At 41.6% G+C, this 14,978-nt stretch overlaps 1 protein-coding gene across 2 annotated transcripts in view; it reads right to left on the reverse strand.

Moving 5' to 3' along the window:
• Nucleotides 1–14,978, reverse strand: part of prkcab (protein kinase C, alpha, b) — a 117,340-nt gene that overhangs the window by 34,625 nt on the left and 67,737 nt on the right. For both annotated transcript variants that reach the window (XM_074656748.1, XM_074656749.1), the window contains exons 4-5: nt 4,552–4,663; nt 1,105–1,233 (exon numbers count right to left, since the gene is read on the reverse strand). In XM_074656748.1, the coding sequence (XP_074512849.1) occupies nt 1,105–1,233; nt 4,552–4,663 (241 nt within the window). The remainder of the gene's footprint in view (nt 1–1,104; nt 1,234–4,551; nt 4,664–14,978) is intronic.

Consider the following 14,978-nt stretch of genomic DNA (forward strand, 5'->3'; position numbering starts at 1 on the left):
GTTGCAAAAAGAAGTCTGATTGTATAGAAGTCTATGAGAAAATGAGCCTACTTCTCACTTGATTTATGACCTCAGTAAACATTGTAAACATGAGTTTATGGTCTCAATCGCTAGTTTCAAGTCTTCTTCGATACAGCATGATGTTCATTTAGTAAATTATGGTCCCATTTAGAGTCAAATAGACCATAAAGCAGGGGATGCTTTAGGGTGGGGCTACCTTCTGATTTACATGTCGCTTCCAGTTATCCATGTTTTTGTCTTACAACTTTAACCCTTTCACAGTGTGTTCCCTCTTCATCAGAGTTGATTATAAACTTTTTGGTGACCTAAAAACGTCTTATTCAGCTGGTGTCACTTCTGGTTGCAAAAAAGGGGCCCGAGGCTTCAAAACTGCTGTCCACAATGGATGACATCACGGTGACTATACGTCCACTTCTTTTATACAGTTTATGCTTCCGGCTGACTCCCAGAACACATGCATCACAGATCACACAATAATTATTTACTGTTTTGGTCAGTTTTTTATTCAACCTTTTGGGTCAGATAGTGATAATGCAAAGAGTGTTTTAAGAGGATTTTTGAATGAGCATAAAGTCCTTTTGGGGTCAGTTGGGGGTCACGTGACCTGCAGGTTCAACGGCCGCCACAGCACCAAAATTGGCCTCACAGCCCAGCACCGGTCTTGGGGATGTGTTTGATTTGTAAATGAAAGCTGGAGTAGCTCAACAAAGTGACATCCGTTATCTGTGCGCAGTGAAAGACTCCCAGTTGAGTGAGAATCACAGTTGTTAATAACATCCCAAATAAAAACATTGGCAACAGAGTGAAGCAGCCTGCACTGATAAAGAAAAGTCCCTCAGCATCCTTCCAGTGTCCCTGAGTGAATGATTGTGAGTGACCACTTAAAGCTGAATAAACCAATTATTCTGAGTAGGTCATTAACACGAGTCTAAGCCACTCATAGTGGTCTCAAGTTATAAATATGACGAGGGATTTCTTTCAACAGTCACAGTCACATCAGGGGACCTTTTTCTCCCGTCACTCTGAGACTGAGCAGCCTGAAGTACAACACAGAACTACACACAGATAGAGAACAAGACCAACCTGTGACGTGTAGCCTGTCCAAGCTGACCTCGATCTTGAGGAAGAGGCGACCCCGACGCTCCGTGTGGTCCGTCCCGCACAGGCTTGGCACATTGACCACACACTGATTGTGCACGTTCATGTCGCAGGCTGGAAACAGACAGAATCACAAGGTGTGTTTGAGTTTATCTGCAGGGGGCATTTATAAGAACTCTTTATAACAGTTTCCATTATTGCATATGCATTTGAGGGTGAATCACGCGTATAAAGAGAGGACAGGTTTGGATAAAAGTTTAATGCAATTTGTGATGCACTGTTGCGTGGAAAAGGCTCTGCCTTGTACAAAAAGAGTTTGTGTGGTGGGATGTGGTGGGGAACTTGAATTAACCTTATTATTCTACAGAGACCTCAATGACGGCAGACAAAGAGTGAGCACAGAAAATCGTTTTGCAGGGAGCTCTGCCTTGAATTACAAAAAAAAAAAAAAATGAATAAAAGATGAATGAAAGATATTCTTAGAATAAACAAACAAAAAGAAGACGGGGACTGGTGGTTTTGTACCTGAACTTAAACCTAATGTTCAATGAACTCAATTGGCTTTCATCTGTATAAATCTGGTCCTGAATTGATCAAACCTCTTCATATTTTCACTTAAAAAATGCTCCAAAGAGTCAATTTGGGAATAAAGAGGTTCTAAAAAAATGAAGGTTAAAAACACAGTTATCAAAAAAAAAGAATTTTCAAAAACTCAATAGGAAATATTCCGGGTAAAATAAAAGGTTAAATATATAAAATCAAGCAAATAACTTAGAAGAAACATTTAAGAGCAACTCTTAAGTGATCACTAACTAAACATCCTCTTCCATTTAGTTAGTGATATGTTATTCTGCAAAATAAAGTTAATGTTCTTTCTTTAAAATGTTAAATATCTCCACGAGCACAAAAACAAAAATCAACTAAAAATCAACAACAATCTAATGTTTTTAGAATTTATAAATAGGGATGAAATAGAAGAAAATTGGCTGATTGGCTCATTTTGTTTTGGTTCCCCTAATAGTGTCTGCAGTTCTTGAAAGCAGCCCCTTACCCGACTCCTCCTCCACCATCCCACTAATCAGGCCCATCCGGCTATATAAGGCACCTGAGGCCTGTTAAGTCCTCTTGTTTCTGCCTGGCATGCTGTTGCTGCAGGTACAGTATGGGAAACTGTTGTTTACATTGTAGTTTGTCTTTTAACTCATGTGTTTAGTGAGATCTTTTTTTCAAGCTTTTACTGTGTGACATATCACGTACCCTGGCTCATGGTTCCACTGCTTCTGCTGAACAGTTCTTTGTGATGCCCCATGCTGGTGAGTAAGGTGGCTCAGTATTGATAAATGTTAAGTTGCAGCATTATTAGCCCTGTTAATATTTATGTCTCATTTTAGGCTGACCTAAAGTAACACTGCTGCTGTTTTTGCCCCATTAATACTCATAGTTTTGCCCCTTTTTTAAAATACTTTTGTTTTGTTTTTGCTCTCATTTATTAGTTTGGTTTGAGTAACTTTGTTTATACTGCTTCGTTTTGATTTGAATATTAGCTTTGACCATTTTGTTTATTATTTGGCTTTAAGTTATTTTGCTGTTTAACCAACTGGATTGTATTTATTCTGTTTGGTTGTTTAATTCTTTTTGTATTTTTCTTTCAGGAGCTGAGAGTCACTTTGTTGGGAAGCTTTAGGCACCCATGGTGAGGTACCTCCACATTTTGTATCAGGCCCTTAACCACATTAGTTTGTGTAATTTTGAATCTGTTTAATCATCTTTCCCTTCAGCTCCAGTCCCATCTTATTTAGTGCTTTTTCTTTGATTATTTCTAATAAAATATTTGACTTCTTTTGCAAACACATCTCTGCCTCATCAGTAACGACTCTGTGTCTTATCCATTTACTAGAACAGTATTCAAGGTTTTGTTTAGTATTTCCTGGGGTGCAAGTCCCCAGGTGGCGTTGTCAGCTAGTCTACTTCCAACTCACCGTCCCCACCACTTTGTCACAGAAACAAAAAGCAAAACAAACTGGAGCAGGGAGGATGTTGTGCTGCTGGTGGAGGTGAGACGTGAGAGACACGTACAATAAGAGGGATTTACTGCCACAACGACAAGTGAAGACATTGTGTGAAAACTGAGATTGATTTTTTCACTTTTCTTGTTTGCAACCTTGAGGAATACAAAAACAAAAAAATGTGGGGTTTTGTTGCAGCTTTAAAAAGAATTACACATATTGCTTGAGATAATGTATTATTCATGGTGAGTCGTGATTTTAAAACACGCCTCAGGTGTGTGTGTGCTCACCTGTGGTTCTGTACTGCGGCAATGTAAGACCTGCTCTCCCCAACTTGAGACATCTGAAGTTCGTGAGTAGGTGTTAAGTCCAAAATTTCACATTTAGCAGTTTGATAAAGAGCTGCCCTTTCTGAATCTTTTGGAAGCGCTCCATGCGAGCGAAGTCCATACCTATCAAGTTTTAATTCTAAAATAAGTCTGCAATCCCTGGACTCACTGATTTGTTTTCCTTTTGGAACCACAAAAGGCTGCAGACCCAATGTGGTAAACACATTTGTTTTGGAGATGATTCAGTGCATATGTCTATTTTTAAATGCAGCACTCAAAAGAGCCACTGCTCTTCCATAAAGGTAACATCAATAAATAAACCCCACATTAACTTAGAAATGATATAATCACTGAGCAGATGAGATCATCACCATTCAGTGGACTAGCAGCCTGTGCTGTGTCAAACTGGGTTGATATTGTAGGAAGAAAAAACACACACACACACTTTGAAGTGAGGGACTAGTGGGGAGAGTGAGCATTTTGTTCTCTTTCTCTCCAACCTTTCCTCCCCTCTTTGTCCTCTTCCTGCTCTCTCCCTCACCGCTTGTCAGGCTGACATGCTGGGAGACAAGAGATGAGATATGGGAAAAGGCTTGTAATTGCAATGGCCTCCCCGCATCAATTTGCTCTGGTGTGCTCCCATTACCATCTGCGATGAGGCCGCCACCAGAGACCATCAGATGGATGGACGGAATAAGAGGAGAGAGGGGAGGGGAGGGAGGGTGATGGATGGAGATGACGTGGAGACAGGAGGGGACAGAGGAGGTACAGTGAGGGATCCAAAGGACGAGGGATGAAATGTAAAAGGGATGTAGAGGGAAAGAAAGAAGTGAGAGGAAAAAGGTGAGTTAAAGTGAATGCAGGATGGGAAAGAAAGAAGGGAAGAGTTGCTAGAGGAGTGTGGGTGGAAAGAATGAGAGCAAAGAGAGGACTCAGCAGGGCGGGACAGTGAATTCTGCCTGGCCTGCAGATGTGGCTGAGAGTAGTACAGTACCAGTCTATTCCCATCTGTTCTCATTAGGACCGACCAGCCCTGCTTATTCGACACAGGTGCTCACACACATGCACACATGCACGTAGACGGGGTGTGTACTCACTGTCACATTTCATCCCTTGGTGGATGAGCCCGTACAGCAGGGAGCCACAGTGGTCGCAGAAGGTGGGACTGCCATATGTGTGAATCTTGAACTTGTGCTTGCTTCTGGGGTCCTGGGCAACAAAGGCAGAGACATGGGAGAACCAGAAAATATTATAAATCTAAATTATATTTTATCAATTCAAATCAACGTTCTAAAATGCCAGATCTCTGTTCACTATCCATGGTTCTGAAGTGTGTGTCTAATCATATCTTGGCTGTAATGATGTGTACAGGCTTCATGGATGTGTTATGATGTTTTTTTGTGGTAGTAGTGGTAAATAAGTGCCAGTACTTGCATGTATACCAGCCTGTATCAGCAATCTCTTGTTATACTATGTTACTCAAAATCAGTTGTGATTTTATTGCTATATTATTATACTTGGGCTGTGCATGCTCTATAGTAGTAGGCCTCCAATAATATTCCAACAGGAACATTATTAAGGGTTAAGGTGGTGTGTTAGTATATTTACCCATAGTGTTAATAGTTAAAGTGCTTTCCTGTGTTATCTGTAGCCTATAGCGGTGCATGACACTGCTCTTAAAGGTCCCATATTGTAAAAAGTGACATTTTCATTCCTTTTATATTATGAAGGAGGTTTAAGTTCTATGTAAATACTGTGAAAGTATCGAAACGCTTAATCCACAGAGAAATACACACAGCCCGTATTCAAAAACTGAGCTTTTATAAACAAGCCGTCAGGATTTCTGTCCATTTGTGATGTCACAAATCAACAATATTTAGACCATTTCAGAGTTTTAAACGTAAATATTCTAGATGGTTCCCAGTTTATTTCCTGTTGCAGTGTACGTGAATGACATCAGCTGACAGGAAGTAAACATGGACCCAAGCTGTTGCCTAGCAACGCAGTTCTGTTGCAACTCCGTCGAAATGCACTAAAACGGAGCGTTTCAGACAGAGGGTAAATATAGGTATATTCAAGCAGACAGTATGAGGAAAATAAACTGTTTTTTGAACATTAAAGTATGTAAACATGTTTTGGTAGAAACACAAAATACAAGTATGAACCTGGAAATGAGCATGATATGGGACCTTTAAAACATGCTTCAACATATTATAAATACATTCTGAATTTCTACAGTGAATAAAAGATACAAGGAGATATTAGGTAAGAAAATGTGAAGGTTTTTGACTTAAACACATATCACAGCCTTCGTCTGAACATTTAATTCTTCTTGAAATGATTCAGAACACTTTTAAATAATGTTTCATTACATGTAACATAAAAAAGGGGAAAAATGCAACATTTCTGGTTAAGGGACTATAAATGGACCTTTCTCACAACATCTGTTCATCTCTCTACTGCTTAATGTCTCCCTCTGAAATGAATGGAATACATTACTGCAAACAGCATCCAAACAGAGCAGATTCTCTTTGCCTCATTAAACAGCGTTTGCTTTAATTGCTCTAAACGGTAGTTGAGTTTTAGCTGTATGATGCATCGTATATGTGACCTCATCGGTGGACGAGACTGACGCAAAGAGAAACAGAAAGAAAGAAATATCCAGATGGAAAGGAGATGTCAGCCTGTTAGCAGTGCGTGGGAATGTGTAAGGTTCGAGTGTTTTCGTGCTTGGTGTCAGTTCTCTCCATCTTGTCATCCTGGAAGCCTTCTCAGCATCCTCCCTGTTTCAGTCTTCAAGTGTTATCACAGCACAAAATACACACCGTACAGTCATCGTACGGTGCCAGGAGCGACTGTTTATCTTGGCCTGAACATCTGGCTCTGAGGTTGAGTAAAAATCCAGCTAATGAGCAATTGGGGATTGATGCTCTGATAGGTTTCCAAGAAACAGAGATAAGATTATGAAGAAAAAAAAAAGATGTTTTCTGCAACACATGCAGTATTCATGCCTTGTCATTCAAGCTTAATTTGTCGGATTCATACATTCTCCAGTCAGTATTGTGGTAACGGAGGTTAGCTAATTTCTACAATCACCACAAAACAAACATAGCCGTAATTAAAGCCCTGCAAATGAGGATGGATAAACCCCCACCAGCGTCGCCTCCATCACGCTGAAATGTGTCAGAATAGCCGCATGTGTAATTATACAGGCCACTGACTGGGTAAGTGGGCACACATGGAAACGCTGAAAACCCTTTTTTTTCTCCAAGCAAAGAACGTGACGGCTGGAATACGTAGAGGGGGGAACTCTGTGTATGGAAGAGGAGGGAGTTGTTGGGTGGTTAAGGTGTGATTGGCCGGGTTAATGAGTCAGTGGCGTCCCTGAAAAGTCCAACTGGTTCTCCTTTTAGTAAGCTCGCCTATTTTCGCTCTTTTCTTCCAGCCTTTCTTGGAGGCTTTTGTTGAGAAAAAAAAAACAGATGGAGAAGTGGTCGTGTCCTGAGTCTCCTGGGTCTCCCTCCCATACCATTTTTGCCTCCGTTCTTTCCAACTTTTCAATTGTGGGAACATTGGATTTATCTTGAAAGAGACTTACTGAGTGAACAACAGACACCAGAGACTCCGAGGATCTCCCTGATCTCTTATTTCTTTCCCTTTATCAGCCCTCTTCTCCACTCCCTTCCCCTCCACGTCTCTGGACAGCGAGCCCTGGATGTTTCTCACTTTCATGCCAAGCCTTCTTTCTCTCTCTCTCTCTCTCTCTCATCTCCCTTTATATGCTTTCTTCCTCGTGTCATTGCCTCTCTGCCTGTGCTCCCCTCCTCCCCCTCCTGGGAGCCATGGGTGAAATTAGAATAGCAGGGTTTCCACTCACAGTCATCCTGAGACTTCGACTCAGTGCAGCCCATCGCAGGAAGAGGCCGGGTGTGAAGACGTAATCTGTTCAGCGCCCTGAGCTTCTGCATGTGTGTCTGCATGCATGCATGCATTTATTCCACCCTGTAGGCCGTCTCAGAGCCTCCAGAGTGTTGGTGAGAAAACCCGGGAAAGCGCATATGCACGATACAACCAAAACTGAACAATTGCTCGGACACGCACAAAAAACTCTTCTTTGTCTCTCCGCCTCACCTCGTCTGACCCAAAACAATCTTTACTTGCTCTTAAAAGCACAGTGAAATTATGATATACTGAGACAACACAGTATAACCTCCAAAATAACAATACAGTTGAACTGAAATCTCTCTCTGAACAAGTTCCTGCAGCTTAATCTGCAATTAGAAAGTCTCTTTATGTCTGTTTATGTTCGCAAGGCTCAAGTTATAATAAAGCAGATATATAGTTTGTGAGAAATTGTATTTGTTACTAGTCAAGCTCAGTATTAAACACATTAATAACACGGCACAAAGCACACCTCATGGCACAGTGTAGGTTATGAACCATAGATAATGATAGTTGTGAAAGGGGGTGAGAGAGGGGATGACATGCAGCAAAGGGCTGCGGGTTGATAAAGAAACATGTATGAACGCCCCCCTATACTTCTGCTTTATGTGAATTCATTGGACTTTTGTCCACGACTTGAGCCCATTCCTTTCTTTGTTTTGATTTCGTATCAAACAGAAAAAGAATATGCATAATATTTAAATGTGCAAACACTTGAAGAGGCAGCACTCTTGGCAGTGCTCGTCGTGGCCCACACTGCCACATTCAAATCAAGTGAATACACAAGTTGTAGACGCTTTTGATTTCTTCCAGCAGAGAAGAAATGTGAAGATTTATTTGACACCATGCACATCATGTTGCATGGTTTCAATATGTACAGTAGCCCTTTGACACCGGAACAAATGTTCATAACAGTTTCTTCACACTGAGGCTGTGGCTTTAGGGGCTTTTTGGACCCCTGGGGTTGGTAACATCGTTCAGTAACCCATCCATGGGTGAAATGCCTGGGAGGAAACTCATCTCTGCCAGTTCACTCAGACGCACATGCACACAAAAACACCACCGAGCTTTTCTTCAAGGTCCGTTTCTCCTATGCAGTCTTTACCGTTGTTGGAGCTACGCCTGTTACGAGAAGCATGAATACATGACTCACAAATCATCAATAGACTGAATCATGTAAGATACAAAACAGGTTAGTCATGAAGCCGAGGCAAAACACACTGAATATCTAAAAGTGGAGTGTGGCGCATCTAAAAAACTGACTTGCTAAGTCATCGCCTCAGCCTGTATCTATCAAATATCCTCTCAGCCATTTAAATACTGGACATCACGCTGTGCTGGGGAAAGATGCTGGCGGACAAACTAACAGACAGAGCTGCTGAGGCGAAACCGGGAGGGGAAGTCGGTTCCAGCGAGGCGAGATGATGCCGCTGCCGAATTCCTCGGAGCGTAAAGAGGGCCACATCAAGCAGAAGAAGAGGAAGAGGTTGATGATGGGAGCAGACTGACAATGAGTCAAACGCGGGTATTGCTAATTATAGTCGGGCATTGACAGGCGCGTCACTATCAGATGCAACAATATCTAATTACTAATTAGACATTATTGGCATAAAAAGTGAAGAGGCTGATGCGCGACTCATGTTTGGGGTTAATTGGTTAACAGGCGACCCTTCAGAACTGCATTCACATTACGCTTCATGCAAATTGGGTTGACGGCTACAAAGTGTAATTTATGATGCTTCATAAGCAAAAGCATTTTTCAGCCTGTGATCTTCATCCTTGTTTGATTTGATATGATTATGTTGAGAGACCTTGTTGTCAAGCATCCTACCTACTAAAGTGTCCCTAAGCAGCACACTGCATTTCTCCAAGGCTGCTAGAAAAAGGAAAAAGAAAGGAGAATTTGCTTACAGTAAGAATGCCACATTGCACGCATACTCCCAACTTAAAGGTGCCCTGTGGAGTTTTCTTGTAAACAAAGAAAAGTTGTGTTGTTTACATTCAGCGTTTCTCATCATTCTGAGTATCCTTGAGAATGTGCTGAATGTGTTTCTCTCCTCATAAAACATTTGCAAAGCCATTTTTCGCAAATATTTAAATTGTGCATTGTTTACTAAACATTCATGTTTGCGAGCTCGCAGTTTTCTTCTTCACTGCCTTTTCTTGGCACAACGCTAGACCTCTTTGTGTGTTACCGCCATCAAACGCCAATCAGTGCAGTGTTTCCCACAGGATTTTGAGAGACTGTGGTGGGTAGACTTCAGACCCTCTAAGGGGGGGGGGGTCGTAACGGTTGAGCTCCAATGTGAAGTCTGCCGTGTCGCTTAGTCAAGTCGCGGAATGACTTTATGATTGCCTAATGTCTCAATCTCAAGAGGTAGATCTCAATAATTATTCACATTGTGATTAATCAATGAATTGTATCGTCTACGTGACTTTAAAAAGTAGTGAAAAACGTCAATCACAGCGTCCCAGAGCCCGAAGATATGCCTTTAAATTACTTCCGCAGTCCAAAAACCAAAACACGTTTAATTTTCTGTCATATATGATAAAAACAAACAGCAACATATTTAGCATTTTTGCTTGGAAAATACATGAAACGATTCATTGATTACCAAAATAGATTATTATTATACTCTAATGGTAAATGGACTGCACTTATATAGCACTTTATTTATTTTAATTAGCAGATAAAGTGACTTTATAATTTGACTCTAATTCACAACACTTAGCAAAGTCATAGTTACTCCTAGGAAGAGTAGCAAAACATTTTTATAAGTTTCACTTTTAGAATAAACAAACCAACAGATTGAAGAGCTGATTTGAATTAGTGATTTGATGCAGAGAAGCTCCATCAGGGATCTTTATTTTCTATTTGTTGTTTTACCAACGAGTCGGTGAAACTATTTATGCACCACACAAACACACTCTGGATAATAGCAAAATGGTCCCCGGACATCGCTGTGAGGGATTAAATCTCTCAGAAAACATCAACGAACACTGAACTGCGATTAAATTAAAAGACCATATCATACTGTGTGCGTGTGTGTGTGTGTGCGTGTGTGTGCGTGTGTGTGCGTGTGTGCGTGTGTGTGTGTGTGTGTGTGTGTGTGTGCGTGTGTGTGTGTGTGTGTGTGAGATGAGGGGCTTGGGGGAAACAAAGTGAACAACTGTACAGTTGCTATGGTGATAATGGGTTAGAGAAAATTCAGATAGAATGAAAGTCAGCGGAGAGAAAGCAAACTGCAGAGGAGGAGGAGAACAAGTAGAGAGTAAATCACTCTGGTGCTTAATGAAATTAAGCGTGTGCACGTTCTTCATGAAAGGCAAACGAACTACAACTACGAAGGAGAAAGAAAAACTAATGAAGAAGTGAAAACCGCGGAGTAATCTCGACTCAGCGATGATGAAATGTTCCCTTTTCCTCAGGGCTGAAGCTCAGCTGCGCGGCTGAAAGAAAAGCCCATGCAGGGATGTTTATAGCTGAGAGGATCCTCACTGCTCTTCTACTGTAGCAGTGTGACCCCATAACAAGTAGTGTTGTCAGGCTAATCCAAACACACGCTGCCTACAGCCATTACTGTACAGGCAACGGTGTGACCTGCAGTGGTGAAGGGCAAACACTGCATATTTTTCACTCAGTGGACGCTTTAAAAAGAGTGTGCCTGCATGTGAATGTGCGTCTGTGAGTGTGAGCCAGAGAGAGGCAGACAGTGAAAACAAAATCGAGGCTTCTTGAAGAACTGATGGTCAGAATTGAAGAGAAAAATAAAGAAAAGTAAGATGGAGAATGAGAGATCTGGAGACAAACAAAGACACATGGACAGAACAGGAGATGGATGTCAGAGACGAGGCTCGGCAGTGTGTGTGTGTGTGTGTGTGTGTGTGTGTGTGTGTGTGTGTGTGTGTGTGTGTGTGTGTGTGTGTGTGTGTGTGGGTGTGCAGGTGGGTGGCATCAAAGCCGTCAGCCAGCCACCGTGGGCCTCACTGAGCAGGCTCATGTCCACAATGTGGAGACAAACTGTCAATTACAAAATAACAGGGAGGGAGGATGGACGGACAGCTTCACCTGCCAAACCTTCTGGCATATGTGACGCTTTGCTGATAGAAAGAAAACATCTCGGGGTATTTATTCTGTATATATTTAAAAGCTTTATAAATGCTAATACAGTGAAAACAAACTTGCAAAAACTCTCACGAGACTCGCTGCCCGACGACCTATCCTAACCTTAACTATTCAAGGTCAATGCCTAACCGTAACTATTCTGAGTGGCTGCACCTTCTTCTTCTTCTTCTTCTTCTTCTTCTTCTTCTTCTTCTTCTTCTTCTACTGCTTCTTCTTCTGCTGCTGCTGCTTCTTCTTCTTTTCTGCTTCTACTGCTTCTTCTTCATCTTCTTCTTAATCTTCATCTTCTACTGCTTCTACTTCTGCATCTTCTGCATCTTCTTCTTCTTCTGCTTCTTCTTCTTAATCTTCTTCTTCTACTGCTTCTACTTCTGCATCTTCTTCTTCTTCCTCTCAGACTTTGGAGAAGTGACAGAAACCAGAAAGAAACAAGAGTCTATAGCCATGCCAGCAGCTCTGTGACTGTACTCGGGCACAGCGGAGCTTTGAGCTAGATGCTAACATCAGCACACTAACATGCTCACAATGACACAGTGTCACAGTAAGCATAGTATGCATAGTGAAGAATGTTTACCATATTCGCCATCGTTTAGTTTTTTTTAGCTTGGACCTAAAAGTAGCTAAAGTCAAAGATATTGTGGTAGGTTTTAGCATTATAATTAAGCTCTGCTTTACCATGTTTAAAAGGAATAGCTCATTTTCAATCTCTAAAAGATTGTTAGTCCCAGGCTGGAGAGATTGGCTTCCCAAGATCAATCGTGTCCCTTGTAGGAACTAATCTGTCTTCTGACACTGATAAAAACAAGAATGAAGCTGTGACTCAGTGGAGGAGAAAAGAAGACAGAGGACGGAGGGGCGGATGAACCGACATGAGATACATCAACAGCAGAAAACAGAATGTAAGGGCAAGACTCAGAGAAGGAAGAAGGCAGATAACAGAGAAAAAAAAGCTTGTCAAAAGTCAAAGAAAGAATTAAAAACAGCACATTAAGCCGCTCATTATCATCTCCTCTTTTATCTCTGAGCTGACATTTCACACACCAGAGAGGACTTAGAATGACATCTATGACTGCGCGTGTTGTCTTCAGGTTCATCTCTGTCTGCACAATTGTGGCTGTAAAGGGAGAAACTGGCACCTGTATTGACTATCCATCACTGATTTAATTAGGGGAATGACATCTCTCTCTGTCTCTCTCCACCTGCAGCAGCCTGTCAGTGTTTAATGGGCCATCGTGTTCAGACTTTCTCACTGTAGCCTCATTATGTACAAGACAGATTTATAGCCCGTAAACCAGGCAGCAAATACAAACGGGAAACTGATGCTAAAGGAGGAATAAAACACGGATCTGTGAGGTTGTGTTTAAAAGCTTACATGGTGTGTGTACAGTATGTGTGTGTGCAGTAAATGCATGTCTTGTATATCCACTATTTGTAATGTGCCTCCTCTGATTGTAGTCCTCTTAGTGAATTAAACATCAAAAGGCATTAGGATATCAAACACGCCACTCACATACATGCAAATATGCACACACAAACACACACGTGCTGACACACAGGGTATGCATGAGCTCATTAGTGAGAACTGGTACAGTGAGCGATATCAACAATCTCCAAGCAGGCTCACTGGATTAAGAGATGCAGTGATTTTTGATGATGAGATGTGGAGTCGATTATGGAGATGATGCTGCCTGTGTGTACAAGTTGGCTGAGATATGGCTAGAAATACACAGTATTATGCAACAGTTGCATTCAAGCTTTACTATCACAGAGAGAGAAGATGCACACCAGGGGTGGAAGAAGTACTCGGATCCTTTACTTAAGTACTGCTGTAGTACAACAATATAAAACACAACTCAAAATGTGTAGATTATTCGACATACAGTAGATTGGGTTAATACTAATACATCAATGCATAAGTAGCATTCTAGTGTTGTAGCTGGTCCACGTGGAGCTAGTTTTGAATGAGATGATTAGTGGGAGAGGAAAGAAGAAAGAACTGCTGCACAGATTTGTACTCATTTTTCAGACTGCTCTCTAATCTTTTCTCTAAAGCTTTTTATTTCTTCAAAATAATACATAATTTAACCTCTTTTTCTCAACAACCGTTCATTCAATCGACTTCACACTTGGTGGGTGTATTGCTGACGAACCAAGGAAGTGGAGTGTCCAGTGTGAGCTCTTGAGGTCTACGTAGTGTGCTACCTCCGAGTCTGAAAACTGAAGCCAATGTTGAAGTGTCTTAAACTTGCATTCTTTCTAACAGCCAGCAGGGGGCGACTCCTCTGGTTGCAAGAAAAAGTCTGATTGAATAGAAGTCTATGAGAAAATGAGTCTACTTCTCACTTGATTTATTACCTCAGTAAACATTGTAAACATGAGTTTATGGTCTCAATCGCTAGTTTCAAGTCTTCAATACAGCATGATGTTCATTTAGTAAAGAGGGGAGCCCTTAAACTGCTGAACAGCATCAGAATCAGAATCAGAATCAGAATCAGAAAGGTGTTTATTGCCAGGTGTAAGGGGTATACACGAGGAATTTTCTTTGGCTGGGTACAGCTTGCTCTCCGTTGATGTTTGTGTCAGCTTTTTCACCCAAATGACTATAGCTGTAAAATAAATGTAGTGGTACATTATTTTCCTCTGAATTGTTGTGGAGTTGAAGTATAAAGTAGCCAAAATCAGAAATACTAAATAAAGTAGAAGTCCCTCAAAACTGTACTTGAGTGCATGTACTTAGTTACTTTCCACTACTGACCCAGACACACACACACACACACTGTAGACACAGGTGTCGGATGTTAATCCCTCCCTGTCGCGCTCTAATTAATAGCAGAGGAGAGATCCTGTGTTCAGATGCATTCACACTGAACACCACTCACCCTTTCATCACAGCCCAACTTTCATCATCAAACACAGCATTTAATTAGACCGACTAGGACATGAGGCCAAGTGCTTTTATATGCATGTTGTGTGCGAATGTGTGCGGGCCGCTCTCTGACATGTGCTGCAGCTCAGCCTTTGTTGCTGTATTCACACAGAGGCCAAGCGGGGCTTTCAACCTGTGAAGGTATCATCACTTCCTGGGTGCTCCGCCATCTGACTGGAGGTCTCTGCGGCGGCAGTTGTCAGGCTCCATTAGGAGATACCGGCGGCAAATAGCTCCATCTCTACTCAGTGATAATTGAGCTAAATGGCTGCGAGAGAGGCTGAGCTGTTCAGAGGATAGTTGACTTTGTCGAGAGGTAGTGGAGAATCCCACTTAGAGGAATAGGAATACAGGCCTGCTGCGGTGTTTATACCCGGCCAGCAATAATGGTTACAAACAGCGTGCAAATACATGTGACTACTGCTTTTACAGAAGTACATATAGTGTGTCCTTCTTTTATCAGACCTGGGAGCTGAACATTAAGCTTCACAAAAACAAGCAGGTGGCAGTTTTGACACTTTAATTTGTAA

The sequence above is a fragment of the Sebastes fasciatus genome, chromosome 13 (genome assembly GCF_043250625.1).
Source record: "Sebastes fasciatus isolate fSebFas1 chromosome 13, fSebFas1.pri, whole genome shotgun sequence".
In the NCBI taxonomy this organism is placed as follows: domain Eukaryota; kingdom Metazoa; phylum Chordata; class Actinopteri; order Perciformes; family Sebastidae; genus Sebastes; species Sebastes fasciatus.